Source organism: Scyliorhinus canicula, chromosome 12, assembly GCF_902713615.1.
Source record: "Scyliorhinus canicula chromosome 12, sScyCan1.1, whole genome shotgun sequence".
Classification (NCBI taxonomy): domain Eukaryota; kingdom Metazoa; phylum Chordata; class Chondrichthyes; order Carcharhiniformes; family Scyliorhinidae; genus Scyliorhinus; species Scyliorhinus canicula.
Genome location: NC_052157.1, coordinates 96,106,923 through 96,124,909, shown reverse-complemented (window position 1 = coordinate 96,124,909; position 17,987 = coordinate 96,106,923). Strand labels below are relative to the sequence as shown.

Here is a 17,987-nt window from a genome sequence, read left to right as displayed (position 1 = left end):
AGTATCGGGTAGAGTGTATAGATATTCTGAGTCATGTTGATATTAATAAAAAGGTGTTGGTCATCTTAAAAAGCATTATAGATAATGAAATTAAATGAAATGAAAATCGCTTATTGTCACGAGTAGGCTTCAATGAAGTTACTGTGAAAAGCCCCTAGTCGCCACATTCCGGCGCCTGTCCGGGGAGGCTGGTACGGGAATCGAACCGTGCTGCTGGCCTACTTGGTCTGCTTTAAAAGCCAGCGATTTAGCTGACCTAAACCAGCCCCCAGAGCCTGATGGGATCTACCCCAGAATACTGCAAGAGGCAAGAGAGGAAATTGTTGGGGCCTTGACAGTAATCTTTGTCTCCTCATTGGCTACAGGTGAAGTTCCTGAGGACTGGGTAGTAGTCAACATTTTCCCATTGTTTAAGAAGGGCAGCAGGGATAATCCAGGAAATTATAGGTCGGTGAGCCTTGCGTCAATGGTAGGGAAATTATTGGAAAAGATTCTTAGAGATAGGATTTACTCACATTTGGAAACAAATGAAATGAAAATTGCTTATTGTCGCAAGTGGGCTTCAAATGAAGTTACTATGAAAAGCCCTAGTCGCCATATTCCAGCCCCTGATCGGGGAGGCTGGTACGGGAATTGAACCCGCGCTACAGGCCTTGGTCTGTAACTTCAGCTATTTAGCCCACTGTGCTAAACCAGCCCCTAAACAGCACAGTTTTGTGAAGAGAAGGTCGTGTCTCATTAATTTGATCGAGTTTTTCGAGGAAGTGACAAAGATGATAGATGAGGGAAAGGCAGTAGATGTTGTGTACATGGACTTCAGTAAAGCCTTTGACAAGGTACATCATGGCAGACTGGCACAAAAGATGAAGTCACCTGGGATCAGAGAGCTGGCAAATTGGATACAGAACTGGCTTGGGCACAGACAACAGAGGGTAGCAGTAGAAGGGTGTTTCTGAATGGAAGGCTGTGACTAGCAGCGTTCCACAGGGATCCGTTCTGGGGCCTTTGTTGTTCATGGTGTATATCAATGATTTGGAAGAAAATGTAGCTGGTCTGATTAAGTTCGCAGACGACACAAAAATTGGTGGAGTTGCGGATGGTGAAGAGGATAGTCAGAGGATACAGCAGGATATAAACTGGCTGGAGTCTTGGGCGGAGAAATGGCAGATGGAGTTTATTCCGGACAAGTGTGAGGTCATGCACTTTGGAAGGTCCAGTACATGTAGGAATTACACAGTAAATGGTAGAACTCCTGCAAGTACTGACAGGCAGAGAGATCTGGACATGCATGTCCATCGATCACTGAAAGTGGCAACACATGTGGATAAGGTGGTCAAGAAGGCTGACGGCATGCTAGCCTTCATCGGTCGGGGCATTGAATATAAAAATTAGCAAGTTATGTTGCAGCTGGACAGGACCTTAGGCCTCATTTGGAATATTGTGTACAATTCTGGTCTAGATGCTTTAGAGAGGGAGCAGAAGCGGATTACTAGGATGTTGCCTGGTATGGAGGGCATTAGCTATGAGGAGAGGTCAGATAAACATCTCTGTGGGCAGCACGTAGCACAGTGGGCAGCATTGTTGCTTCACAGCTCCAGGCTCCCAGGTTCGATTCCTGGCTTGAGTCACTGTTTGTGTGGAGTCTGCACACTCTCCCCGTGTGTGCATAGGTTTCCTCTGGATGCTCCGGTTTCCTCCCACAAGTCCTGAAAGACATGTTGTTCGGTAATTTGGGCATTCTGAACTCTCCCTCTGTGTACCGAACAGGCGCCAGTATGTGGCGACTAGGGACTTTTCACAGTAACTTCAGGAATGTAAGCCTACTTGTGACAATAAAGATTATTATTATTAACTCGGTCTGTTCTCACTGGAATGGCAGAAGTTGAGAGGTGACCTGATAGAAGGCTACAAGATTATGAGTGGCATGGACAGAGTGGATAGTCAGATGCTATTTCCTAGGGTAGGAGAGTCAAGTACTAGGGGACATAGGTTTAAAGTGTGTGGGGAAAAGTTTAGAACTGATGTGCGAGACAAGTGTTTTGCACAGAGGACGGTAAATATATGGAACGCGCTGCCTGGGGAGGTGGTGGGAGCAGGTACGATAGGGCATTTAAGGGACATCTAGACAAATATATGAATAGAGTGGGAATGGAAGGATCTTTTGTTTGCACTAGAGTGCTGAGCTTGTGGTATTTGAGTGCTACAGTGAGAGTTTGGTGACTGAGGGAGTGCTGAGCTTGTGGCATTTGAGTGCTACAGTGAGAGTTTGGTGACTGAGGGAGTTAGGTGAGGAGGGAGTAAGGTGCTCCTTACATTTCATTCCCTATATTTATCAAAGAGCGTGAAGGGAGCCAGGAGTTTAGAGTACAGCTGACTGGAAGTAGAGTCGGAGGGCGGAGGTCCAGTTGGTCCAAGGGGCAGCTAATTCTGTAAAGTAAGAGGGGATGGAGGCTAGGGCAGTTGCATGCTCCTCCTGTAGGATGTGGGTGGTGAGGGATACCACTGGTGTCCCCGCTGACTATACCTGCGGGAAGTGCACCCAACTCCAGCTCCTCCGAGACCGTGTTAAGGCACTGGAGCTGGAGCTGGATGAACTTCGGATCATCCGGGAGGCAGAGGGGGTTATCGAGAAGAGTTACAGGGAGGTAGCCACACCAAAGGTACTGGACAAGAGTAGCTGGGTTACAGTCAGGGGAAAGAAAACTAACAGGCAGACAGTGCAGGGATCCCTCGTGGCCGTTCCCCTTCAAAACAAGTATACCGTTTTGGATGCTGTTGGGGGGGATGACCTACCGGGGGAAGGCCCCAGCGGCCAGGTCTCTGGCACTGAGTCTGGCTCTGGGGATCAGAAGGGAAGGGGGGAGCATAGAAAAGCAATAGTAATAGGAGATTCAATGGTTAGGGGAATAGATAGGAGATTCTGTGGTCGCGAGCGAGACTCCCGAAAGGTATGCTGCCTCCCGGGTGCCAGGGCCAGGGATGTCTCTGATCGTGTCTTCAGGATCCTGAAGGGGGAGGGTGAGCAGCCAGAAGTCGTGGTGCACATTGGTACCAACGATGTAGGTAGGAAAAAGGGTGTGGAGGTAATAAACAAGTTTAGGGAGTTAGGCTGGAAGTTAAAGGCCAGGACAGACAGAGTTGTCATCTCTGGTTTGTTGCCGGTGCCACGTGATAGCGAGGCTAGGAATAGGGAGAGAGTGCAGTTGAACACGTGGCTGCAGGAATGGTGTAGGAGGGAGGGCTTCAGGTATTTGGATAATTGGAGCGCATTCTGGGGAAGGTGGGACCTGTACAAGCAGGACGGGTTGCATCTGAACCAGAGGGGCATCAATATCCTGGGGGGGAGGTTTTCTAGTACTCTTCGGGAGGGTTTAAACTAATTTGGCAGGGGAATGGGAACCGGATCTGTAGTCCAGCAACTAAGGTAGACGATAGTCAGGACGCCAAAGCACGTAGTGATGCAGTGGGGAAGGTAACAATGACAAAGGAGAGTACTTGCAGGCAAGGAGATGGGTTGAAGTGTGTATACTTTAATGCAAGAAGCATCAGGAATAAGGTGGGTGAACTTGAGGCATGGATCTGTACTTGGGACTACGATGTGGTGGCCATCACGGAAACTTGGATAGAAGAGGGGCAGAAATGGTTGTTGGAGGTCCCTGGTTATAGATGTTTCACCAAGATTAGGGAGGATGGTAAAAGAGGTGGGGGGGTGGCATTGTTAATTAGAGATAGTATAACAGCTGCAGAAAGGCAGTTCGAGGGGGATCTGCCTACTGAGGTAATATGGGTTGAAGTTAGAAATAGGAAAGGAGCAGTCACCTTGTTGGGAGTTTTCTATAGGCCCCCCAATAGCAGCAGAGATGTGGAGGAACAGATTGGGAAACAGATTTTGGAAAGGTGCAGAAGTCACAGGGTAGTAGTCATGGGTGACTTCAACTTCCCAAACATTGAGTGGAAACTCTTTAGATCAAATAGTTTGGATGGGGTGGTGTTTGTGCAGTGTGTCCAGGAAGCTTTTCTAACACAGTATGTAGATTGTCCGACCAGAGGGGAGGCCATATTGGATTTAGTACTTGGTAATGAACCAGGGCAGGTGATAGATTTGTTAGTGGGGGAGCATTTTGGAGGTAGTGACCACAATTCTGTGACTTTCACTTTAGTAACGGAGAGGGATAGGTGCGTGCAACTATTTAGGGCAAGGTTTATAATTGGGGGAAGGGTAAATACAATGCTGTCAGACAAGAATTGAAGTGCAGAAATTGGGAACATAGGCTGTCAGGGAAGGACACAAGTGAAATGTGGAACTTGTTCAAGGAACAGGTACTGCGTGTCTTTGATATGTATGTCCCTGTCAGGCAGGGAAGAGATGGTTGAGTGAGGGAACTATGGTTGACAAGAGAGGTTGAATGTCTTGTTAAGAGGAAGAAGGAGACTTATGTAAGGCTGAAGAAACAAGGTTCAGACAGGGCGCTGGAGGGATACAAGATAGCCAGGAGGGAACTGAAGAAAGGGATTAGGAGAGCTAAGAGAGGACATGAAAAATCTTTGGCGGGTAGGATCAAGGAAAACCCCAAGGCCTTTTACACATATGTGAGAAATATGAGAATGACTAGAGCGAGGGTAGGTCCGATTAAGGACAGTAGCGGGAGATTGTGTATTGAGTCTGAAGACATAGGAGAGGTCTTGAACAAGTATTTTTCTTCAGTATTTACAAACGAGAGGGGCCATATTGTTGGAGAGGACAGCGTGAAGCAGACTGATAAGCTTGAGGAGATACTTGTCAGGAAGGAAGATGTGTTGCGCGTTTTGAAAAACTTGAGGATAGACAAGTCCCCCGGGCCTGACGGGATATATCCAAGGATTCTATGGGAAGCAAGAAATGAAATTGCAGAGCCGTTGGCAATGATCTTTTCGTCCTCGCTGTCAACAGGGGTGGTACCAGAGGATTGGAGAGTGGCGAATGTCGTGCCCCTGTTCAAAAAAGGGAATAGGGATAACCCTGGGAATTACAGGCCAGTTAGTCTTACTTCGGTGGTAGGCAAAGTAATGGAAAGGGTACTGAGGGATAGGATTTCTGAGCATCTGGAAAGGCATTGCTTGATTAGGGATAGTCAGCACGGATTTGTGAGGGGTAGGTCTTGCCTTACAAGTCTTATTGAATTCTTTGAGGAGGTGACCAAGCATGTGGATGAAGGTAAAGCAGTGGATGTAGTGTACATGGATTTTAGTAAGGCATTTGATAAGGTTCCCCATGGTAGGCTTATGCAGAAAGTAAGGAGGCATGGGATAGTGGGAAATTTGGCCAGTTGGATAACAAACTGGCTAACCGATAGAAGACAGAGAGTGGTGGTGGATGGCAAATATTCAGCCTGGAGCCCAGTTATCAGTGGCGTACCGCAGGGATCAGTTCTGGGTCCTCTGCTGTTTGTGATTTTCATTAACGACTTGGATGAGGGAGTTGAAGGGTGGGTCAGTAAATTTGCAGATGATACGAAGATTGGTGGAGTTGTGGATAGTGAGGAGGGCTGTTGTCGGCTTCAAAGAGACATAGATAGAATGCAGAGCTGGGCTGAGAAGTGGCAGATGGAGTTTAACCCTGACAAGTGTGAGGTTGTCCATTTTGGAAGGACAAATCTGAATGCGGAATACAGGGTTAATGGTAGGGTTCTTGGCAATGTGGAGGAGCAGAGAGATCTTGGGGTCTATGTTCATAGTTCTTTGAAAGTTGCCACTCAAGTGGATAGAGCTGTGAAGAAGGCCTATGGTGTGCTAGCGTTCATTAGCAGAGGGATTGAATTTAAGAGCCGTGAGGTGATGATGCAGCTGTACAAAACCTTGGTCAGGCCACATTTGGAGTACTGTGTGCAGTTCTGGTCACCTCATTTTAGGAAGGATGTGGAAGCTTTGGAAAGGGTGCAAAGGAGATTTACCAGGATGTTGCCTGGAATGGAGAGTAGGTCATACGAGGAAAGGTTGAGGGTGCTAGGCCTTTTCTCATTAGAACGGAGAAGGATGAGGGGCGACTTGATAGAGGTTTATAAGATGATCAGGGGAATAGATAGAGTAGACAGCCAGAGACTTTTTCCCCGGGTGGAACACACCATTACAAGGGGACATAAATTTAAGATAAATGGTGGAAGATATCGAGGGGATGTCAGAGGTAGGTTCTTTACCCAGAGAGTAGTGGGGGCATGGAATGCACTGCCTGTGGTAGTAGTTGAGTCGGAAAAGTTAGGGACCTTCAAGCGGCTATTGGATAGGTACTTGGATTAGGGTAGAATAATGGAGTGTAGGTTAACTTCTTAAGGGCAGCATGGTAGCATTGTGGATAGCACAATTGCTTCACAGCTCCAGGGTCCCAAGTTCGATTTCGACTTGGGTCACTGTCTGTGTGGAGTCTGCACATCCTCCCCGTGACTGCGTGGGTTTCCTCCGGGTACTCCGGTTTCCTCCCACAGTCCAAAGATGTGCAGGTTGGGTGGATTGGCCATGAAAAATTGTCCAAAATTCTATGATTAACCTAGGACAAAAGTTCAGCGCAACATCGTGGGCCGAAGGGCCTGTTCTGTGCTATATTTCTCTATGATACGGACTGCGCAAGTGCAGACAGTTTTAGTTTAGGCAGGTAGCATGGTCGGCGCAGGCTTGGAGGGCCGAAGGGCCTGTTCCTGTGATGTATTGTTCTTTGTTCACTCAGCCTGTCCAAATCCCGCTGAAGCATCTCTGCATCCTCTTCACAGCTCACCCTCCAACCCAACTTTGTTTCATATGTAAATCTGGAAATAATGTTTAGTTCCCTTGTCCAAATCATTAATTTCTAATGTGAACAGTTGGGGTCATAGAACATAGAACATTACAGCGCAGTACAGGCCCTTCGGCCCTCGATCTTGCGCCGTCCTGTGAAACCACTCTCAAGTCCCTCTACACTACCCTTATCGTCCATATGCCTATCCAATGACCATTTGAATGCGTTTAGCGTTGGCGAGTCCACTACTGTTGCAGGCAGGGCATTCCACGCCCTTACTACTCTGAGTAAAGAACCTACTTCTGACATCTGTCCTATATCTATCTCTCCTCAATTTAAAACTATGTCCCCTCGTGCTGGACATCACCATCCGAGGAAAAAGGCTCTCACTGTCCACCCTATCTAATCCTCTGATCATCTTGTATGCCTCAATTAAGTCACCTCTTAACCTTCTTCTCTCTAACGAAAACAGCCTCAAGTCCCTCAGCCTTCCCTCATAAGATCTTCCCTCCATACCAGGCAACATCCTTGTAAATCTCCTCTGTACCCTTTCCAATGCTTCCACATCCTTCCCATAATACGGCGACCAGAACTGCACACAATACTCCAAATGCAGCCGCACCAGAGTTTTGTACAACTGCAACATGACCTCATGGCTCCGAAACTCAATTCCTCTACCAATAAAAGCTAACACACCGTACGCCTTCTTAACAACCCTCTCAACCTGGGTGGCAACTTTCAGGGATCTATGGACATGGACACCGAGATCTCTCTGCTTGTCCACACTACCAAGAATCTTACCATTAGCCCAGTACTCTGTCTTCCTGTTATTTCTTCCAAAATGAATCACCTCACACTTTTCTGCATTAAACTCCATTTGCCTGTCAGTCCAGTCTGCAGCTTATCTGTGTCCCTCTGTAACTTGTAACATCCTTCTGCACTGTCCACAACTCCACCGACTTTAGTGTCATCTGCAAATTTACTCATCCATCCTTCCACACCCTCCTGTCATTTATAAAGGTCATTTATAAAAATGACAAACAGCAGTGGCCCCAAAACAGATCCTTGTGGCACACCACTAGTAACTGGACACCAGTCAGAGCATTTCCCATCAACCACCACTCTTTGTCTCAAGAGGGTTGGAATATAAATGCAGCGATGTGCTACTGAGCCTTTATAAGGCTCTGGTTAGGCCCCATTTGGAGTACTGTGTCCAGTTTTGGGCCCCACACCTCAGGAAGGACATACTGGCACTGGAGCGTGTCCAGCGGAGATTCACACGGATGATCCCTGGAATGGCGGGTCTAACATATGATGAACGGCTGAGGATCCTGGGATTGTATTCATTGGAGTTTAGAAGGTTAAGGGGAGATCTAATAGAAACTTACAAGATAATACATGGCTTAGAAAGGGTGGACGCAAAGAAACTGTTTCCGTTAGGCGAGGAGACGAGGACCCGTGGGCACAGCCTTAGAATTAGAGGGGGTAAATTCAGAACAGAAATGCGGAGACATTTCTTCAGCCAGAGAGTGGTGGGCCTGTGGAATTCATTGCCGCGGAGTGCAGTGGAGGCCGGGACGCTAAATGGCTTCAAGGCAGAGATAGATAAATTCTTGATGTCGCGAGGAATTAAGGGCTACGGGAAGAATGCTGGTAGGTGGAGTTGAAATGCCCATCAGCCATGATTGAATGGCGGAGTGGACTCGATGGGCCGAATGGCCTTACTTCCACTCCTATGTCTTATGGTCTTATGGTCTTAACTAGCCAATTTCTGATCCAAACTGCTAAATCACCCTGAATCCCATGCCTCTGTATTTTCTGCAATAGCCTACCATGGGGAACCTTATCAAACGCTTTACTGAAATCCATATACACCACATCAACTGCTTTACCCTCATCCACCTGTTTGGTCACCTTCTCGAAGAACTCAATGAGGTTTGTGAGGCACGACCTACCCTTCACAAAATCATGTTGACTATCTCTCATCAAATTATTCCTTTCCAGATGATTATACATCCTATCTCTTATAAACCTTTCCAAGACTTTTCCCAAAACAGAACTAAGGCTCACTGGTCTATAGTTACCGGTTTTGTCTCTACTCCCCTTTTTGAACAAGGGGACAACATTTGCTAGCCTCCAGTCCTCTGGCACTATTCCTGTCGACAAAGATGACTTAAAGATCAAAGCCAAAGGCTCAGCAATCTCCTCCCTTGCTTCCCAGAGAATCCTAGGATAAATCCCATCCGGCCCAGGGGACTTATCTATTTTCACACTTTCCAGAATCGCTAACACCTCCTCCTTATGAACCTCAAGCCCTTCTAGTCTAGTAGCCTGTATCTTAGATCCCTCGGCCTTTTCAACTCTGCAAAAAAAAAAGAGATAAAGAGGGAGGGGGGGAGAAAGGGAGCGCTTAGGAGAGGGAAAGAGATAAATAGAGAGATGTGAATTGTATGGGATGACTGTGCGTGTGTGTGCATTTTCAGAAAGCTGATCTTGCTGTTGCTGCCTTCACAATAACTGCTGAGAGGGAGAAAGTTATCGATTTCTCCAAACCCTTCATGACGATCGGGATTAGCATCTTGTACCGAATGCACATGGTAAGAGTAATCAGTCTTCATCACTATTTCTAGCCCCAGTTAAATCAGGACTAACAATGTGAAGCACAGTGGGAATTTAAACACACTCCATACAATTCCAGCACCATTTAAACACACTCTGTACAAGTCCATCATTTAAACACACTCCATACAATTCCAGCACCATTTAAACACACTCAGTATAGTCCATCATTTAAACACACTCCATACAATTCCAGCACCATTTAAACACACACTGTACAAGTCCATCATTTAAACACACTCCATACAAGTCCATCATTTTAACACACTCCCTACAACTCCAGCATCATTTAAACACACTCCGTACAGTCCATCATTTAAACACACTCCCTCCAACTCCAGCATCATTTAAACACACTCTGTACAAGACCATCATTTAAACACACTCCCTACAACTCCATCATCATTTAAACACACTCCGTACAAGTCCAGCACCATTTAAACACATTCCGTATAAGTCCAGCTCCATTTAAACACACTCCGTACAAGTCCAGCACCATTTAAACACACTCCGTACAAGTCCAGCACCATTTAAACACACTCCGTACAAGTCCATCATTTAAACACACTCCGTACAAGTCCATCATTTAAACACACTCCCTACAACTCCAGCATCATTTAAACACACTCCGAACAGTCCATCATTTAAACACACTCCCTCCAACTCCAGCATCATTTAAACACACTCTGTACAAGACCATCATTTAAACACACTCCCTACAACTCCATCATCATTTAAACACACTCCGTACAAGTCCAGCACCATTTAAACACATTCCGTATAAGTCCAGCTCCATTTAAACACACTCCGTACAAGTCCAGCACCATTTAAACACACTCCGTACAAGTCCAGCACCATTTAAACACACTCCGTACAAGTCCATCATTTAAACACACTCCGTACAAGTCCATCATTTAAACACACTCCATACAGGTCCATCATTTAAACACACTCCCTACAACTCCACCATCATTTAAACACACTCCATACAAGTCCATCATGTAAACACACTCCCTACAACTCCAGCATCATTTAAACACCTCCGTACAGTCCATCATTTAAACACACTCCCTCCAACTCCAGCATCATTTAAACACACTCTGCACAAGTCCATCATTTAAACACACTCCCTACAACTCCATCATCATTTAAACAGACTCCGTACAAGTCCAGCATAATTTAAACACACTCCCTACAACTCCATCATCATTTAAACACACTCCGTACAAGTCCAACACCATTTAAACACACTCTGTACAAGACCATCATTTAAACACACTCCGTACAAGTCCAGCACTGTCTGTAACTAAACATCACACCGTTCTCACACACACTGCCTGCAATTAAACATCACACCATTCTCACACTCACTGTCTGTAACTAAACATCACACCATTCTCACACACACTGCCTGCAATTAACCATCACAGCATTCTCACACTTACTGTCTGTAATTAAACATCACAGCATTCTCATACACATTGCCTAAAATTAAACATCACAACATTCTCACACACACTGCCTGCAATTAAACATCACAGCATTCTCACACACACTGCCTGCAATTAAACATCACACCATTCACACACACACTACCTGCAATTAAACATCAAACCATTCACACATACACACTGTAACTAAACATCACACCATTCACACACTGCCTGTAATTAAACATCACACCATTCACATACACACTGCCTGTAATTAAACATCACACCATTCACACACACAGACTGTCTGTAATTAAACGTCGCACCATTTACATACACACACACGCACTGTAAATAAGCATCACACCATTCTCACACACACATTCTGTAATTAAACATCACACCATTCACACAAAGACACACACACACTGTAATTAAATATCACACCATTCGGACACACAACATTCTCACACACACTGCCTGCAATTAAACATCACAGCATTCTCACACACACTGCCTGCAATTAAACATCACACCATTCTCACACACACTGCCTGCAATTAAACATCACACCATTCACACACACTGTCTGCAATTAAACATCACACCATTCTCACACTCACTGTCTGCAATTAAACATCACACCATTATCACACTCACTGTCTATAACTAAACATCACATCATTCTCACACTCACTGTATGTAACTAAACATCACACCATTCTCACACACACTGCCTGCAATTAAACTTCACACCATTCTCACACTCACCGTCTGTAACTAAACATCACAGCATTCTCACACACACTGCCTGCAATTAAACTTCACACCATTCTCACACTCACCGTCTGTAACTAAACATCACAGCATTCTCACACACACTGCCTGCAATTAAACATCACAGCATTCTCACACACACTGCCTGCAATTAAACATCACACCATTCTCACACACACTGCCTGCAATTAAACATCACAGCATTCTCACACTCACTGTCTGTAATTAAACATCACAGCATTCTCACACTCACTGTCTGCAATTAAACATCACAGCATTCTCACACACACCGTCTGAAACTAAACATCACACCATTCTCACACTCATTGTCTGCAACTAAACATCACAGCATTCTCACACACACTGCCTGCAATTAAACACCACAGCATTCTCACACTCACTGTCTGTAATTAAACATCACAGCATTCTCACACTCACTGTCTGTAATTAAACATCACATCATTCTCACACACACTGCCGGCAATTAAACATCACACCATTCTCCCACTCACTGTCTGTAATTAAACATCACACCATTCTCACACTCACTGTCTGTAATTAAACATCACATCATTCTCACACACACTGCCGGCAATTAAACATCACATCATTCTCACACACACTGTCTGTAATTAAACATCACACCATTCACACATACACACTGTCTGTAACTAAACATCACAGCATTCTCACACACACTGCCTGCAATTAAACACCACAGCATTCTCACACTCACTGTCTGTAATTAAACATCACAGCATTCTCACACACACTGTCTAATTAAACATCACAGCATTCTCACACACACTGTCTGTAATTAAACATCACAGCATTCTCACACACACTGCCTGCAATTAAACATCACACCATTCACACACACACACTACCTGCAATTAAACATCAAACCATTCACACATACACACTGTAACTAAACATCACACCATTCACACACTGCCTGTAATTAAACATCACACCATTCACATACACACTGCCTGTAATTAAACATCACACCATTCACACACACAGACTGTCTGTAATTAAACGTCGCACCATTCACATACACACACACGCACTGTAAATAAGCATCACACCATTCTCACACACACATTCTGTAATTAAACATCACACCATTCACACACAGACACACACACTGTAATTAAATATCACACCATTCGGACACACAACATTCTCACACACACTGCCTGCAATTAAACATCACAGCATTCTCACACACACTGCCTGCAATTAAACATCACAGCATTCTCACACTCACTGTCTGCAATTAAACTTCACACCATTCACACACACACTGCCTGCAATTAAACTTCACACCATTATCACACACACTGCCTGCAATTAAACATCACACCATTCTCACACTCACTGCCTGTAACTAAACATCACATCATTCACACATGCACACTGTCTGTAACTAAACATCGCACCATTCACATACACACACACACACACACACACTGTCTAATTAAACATCACAGCATTCTCACACACGCTGCCTGCAATTAAACATCACAGCATTCTCACACACACTGCCTGCAATTAAACATCACACCATTCACACGCACACTGTCAGTAATTAAACATCACACCATTCTCACACACATTGCCTGCAATTAAACATCACAACATTCTCACACACACTGCCTGCTATTAAACATCACAACATTCTCACACTCACTGTCTACAACTAAACATCACATCATTCTCACACTCACTGCCTGCAATTAAACATCACAGCATTCTCACACACACTTTCTGCAATTAAACATCACAGCATTCTCACACACACTGCTTGCAATTAAACATCACACCATTCACACACCCACTGTCTGTAACTAAACATCATATCATTCTCACACACACTGTCTGCTATTAAACATCACACTATTCTCACACTCACTGTCTGCAATTAAACATCACAGCATTCTCACACACATTGCCTGCAATTAAACATCACACCATTCTCACACACACTGCCTGCAATTAAACATCACACCATTCTCACACTCACTGTCTGTAACTAAACATCACAACATTCTCACACACACTGCCTGCAATTAAACATCACAGCATTCTCACACACACTGCCTGCAATTAAACTTCACACCATTCTCACACTCACCGTCTGTAACTAAACATCACAGCATTCTCACACACACTGCCTGCAGTTAAACATCACAGCATTCTCACACATACTGCCTGCAATTAAACATCACACCATTCTCACACACACTGCCTGCAATTAAACATCACAGCATTCTCACACTCACTGTCTGTAATTAAACATCACAGCATTCTCACACTCACTGTCTGCAATTAAACATCACAGCATTCTCACACACACCGTCTGTAACTAAACATCACACCATTCTCACACTCATTGTCTGCAATTAAACATCACAGCATTCTCACACACACTGCCTGCAATTAAACACCACAGCATTCTCACACTCACTGTCTGTAATTAAACATCACAGCATTCTCACACTCACTGTCTGTAATTAAACATCACATCATTCTCACACACACTGCCTGCAATTAAACATCACACCATTCTCACACTCACTGTCTGTAATTAAACATCACATCATTCTCACACACACCGTCTGTAACTAAACATCACACCATTCTCACACTCATTGTCTGTAATTAAACATCACAGCATTCTCACACACACTGTCTAATTAAACATCACAGCAATCTCACACACTCTGTCTAATTAAACAACGCAGCATTCTCACACTCACTGCCTGCAATTAAACATCACAGCATTCTCACACACATTTCCTGCAATTAAACATCACAACATTCTCACACACACTGTCTGTAATTAAACATCACAGCAATCTCACACACACTGTCTGTAATTAAACATCACAACATTCTCACACACACTGCCTGCAATTAAACATCACACCATTCACACACACACTACCTGCAATTAAACATCAAACCATTCACACATACACACTGTAACTAAACATCACACCATTCACACACTGCCTGTAATTAAACATCACACCATTCACATACACACTGCCTGTAATTAAACATCACACCATTCACACACACAGACTGTCTGTAATTAAACATCACACCATTCACATACACACACACGCACTGTAAATAAGCATCACACCATTCTCACACACACATTTTGTAATTAAACATCACACCATTCACACACAGACACACACACTGTAATTAAATATCACACCATTCGGACACACAGCATTCTCACACACACTGCCTGCAATTAAACATCACAGCATTCTCACACACACTGCCTGCAATTAAACTTCACACCATTCTCACACACTGCCTGCAATTAAACATCACAGCATTCTCACACTCACTGTCTGCAATTAAACTTCACACCATTCACACACACACTGCCTGCAATTAAACTTCACACCATTATCACACACACTGCCTCCAATTAAACATCACACCATTCTCACACTCACTGCCTGTAACTAAACATCACATCATTCACACATGCACACTGTCTGTAACTAAACATCGCACCATTCACATACACACACACACACTGTCTAATTAAACATCACAGCATTCTCACACACGCTGCCTGCAATTAAACATCACAGCATTCTCACACACACTGCCTGCAATTAAACATCACACCATTCACACGCACACTGTCAGTAATTAAACATCACACCATTCTCACACACACTGCCTGCAATTAAACATCACAACATTCTCACACACACTGCCTGCAATTAAACATCACACCATTCTCACACACACTGCCTGCAATTAAACATCACAGCATTCTCACACACACTGCCTGCAATTAAACATCACACCATTCACACACACTGCCTGCAATTAACATCACACCATTCACACACACTGCCTGCAATTAAACATCACACCATTCTCACACACACTGCCTGCAATTAAACATCACAGCATTCTCACACACACTGCCTGCAATTAAACATCACAGCATTCTCACACACACTGCCTGCAATTAAACATCACACCATTCACACACCCACTGTCTGTAACTAAACATCACATCATTCTCACACACACTGTCTGCTATTAAACATCACACTATTCTCACACTCACTGTCTGCAATTAAACATCACAGCATTCTCACACACTGTCTGCAATTAAACATCACAACATTCTCACACTCACTGTCTACAACTAAACATCACATCATTCTCACACTCACTGTATGTAACTAAACATCACACCATTCACACATGCACACTGTCTGTAACTAAACATCGCACCATTCACATACACACACACACACACGCACACACACTGTAAATAAGCATCACACCATTCTCACACACGCATTCTGTAATTAAACATCACACCATTCACACACAGACACACACACTGTAATTAAATATCACACCATTCGGACACACAACATTCTCACACACACTGTCTGTAATTAAACATCACAGCATTCTAACAACACACTGCCTGCAATTAAACATCACAGCATTCTCACACACACTGCCTGCAATTAAACATCACACCATTCACACACACTGCCTGCAATTAAACATCACAGCATTCTCACACTCACTGTCTGTAATTAAACATCACAGCATTCTCACACACTCTGTCTAATTAAACAACGCAGCATTCTCACACTCACTGCCTGCAATTAAACATCACAGCATTCTCACACACATTTCCTGCAATTAAACATCACAACATTCTCACACACACTGTCTGTAATTAAACATCACAGCAATCTCACACACACTGTCTGTAATTAAACATCACAACATTCTCACACACACTGCCTGCAATTAAACATCACACCATTCACACACACACTACCTGCAATTAAACATCAAACCATTCACACATACACACTGTAACTAAACATCACACCATTCACACACTGCCTGTAATTAAACATCACACCATTCACATACACACTGCCTGTAATTAAACATCACACCATTCACACACACAGACTGTCTGTAATTAAACGTCGCACCATTCACATACACACACACACGCACTGTAAATAAGCATCACACCATTCTCACACACACATTCTGTAATTAAACATCACACCATTCACACACAGACACACACACTGTAATTAAATATCACACCATTCGGACACACAGCATTCTCACACACACTGCCTGCAATTAAACATCACAGCATTCTCACACACACTGCCTGCAATTAAACATCACACCATTCTCACACACTGCCTGCAATTAAACATCACAGCATTCTCACACTCACTGTCTGCAATTAAACTTCACACCATTCACACACACACTGCCTGCAATTAAACTTCACACCATTATCACACACACTGCCTGCAATTAAACATCACACCATTCTCACACTCACTGCCTGTAACTAAACATCACATCATTCACACATGCACACTGTCTGTAACTAAACATCGCACCATTCACATACACACACACTCACACACACTGTCTAATAAACATCACAGCATTCTCACACACGCTGCCTGCAATTAAACATCACAGCATTCTCACACACACTGTCTGTAATTAAACATCACACCATTCTCACACACATTGCCTGCAATTAAACATCACAACATTCTCACACACACTGCCTGCAATTAAACATCACACTATTCTCACACACATTGCCTGCAATTAAACATCACAGCATTCTCACACACACTGCCTGCAATTAAACATCACACCATTCACACACACTGCCTGCAATTAAACATCACACCATTCACACACACTGCCTGCAATTAAACATCACACCATTCTCACACACATTGCCTGCAATTAAACATCACAGCATTCTCACACACACTGCCTGCAATTAAACATCACAGCATTCTCACACACACTGCCTGCAATTAAACATCACACCATTCACACACACACTGTCTGTAACTAAACATCACATCATTCTCACACACACTGTCTGCTATTAAACATCACACCATTCTCACACTCACTGTCTGCAATTAAACATCACAGCATTCTCACACACTGTCTGCAATTAAACATCACAACATTCTCACACTCACTGTCTACAACTAAACATCACATCATTCTCACACTCACTGTATGTAACTAAACATCACACCATTCACACATGCACACTGTCTGTAACTAAACATCGCACCATTCACATACACACACACACACACACACACGCACACACACTGTAAATAAGCATCACACCATTCTCACACACGCATTCTGTAATTAAACATCACACCATTCACACACAGACACACACACTGTAATTAAATATCACACCATTCGGACACACAACATTCTCACACACACTGTCTGTAATTAAACATCACAGCATTTTCTCACTCACACACACACACACACACTGTCTAATTAAACATCACAGCATTCTCACACAC

General features: G+C 43.9%; 1 protein-coding gene across 1 annotated transcript in view; it reads left to right on the top strand.

Moving 5' to 3' along the window:
* The window catches only part of LOC119974300 (glutamate receptor ionotropic, kainate 5-like), a 268,585-nt gene extending 259,210 nt beyond the window's left edge, over window positions 1-9,375 (top strand). Inside the window, exon 11 of the mRNA XM_038813072.1 lies at window positions 9,229-9,375. Coding sequence (XP_038669000.1) covers window positions 9,229-9,375 — 147 coding nt within the window. The remainder of the gene's footprint in view (window positions 1-9,228) is intronic.
* The last annotated feature ends 8,612 nt before the right edge of the window (window positions 9,376-17,987 follow it).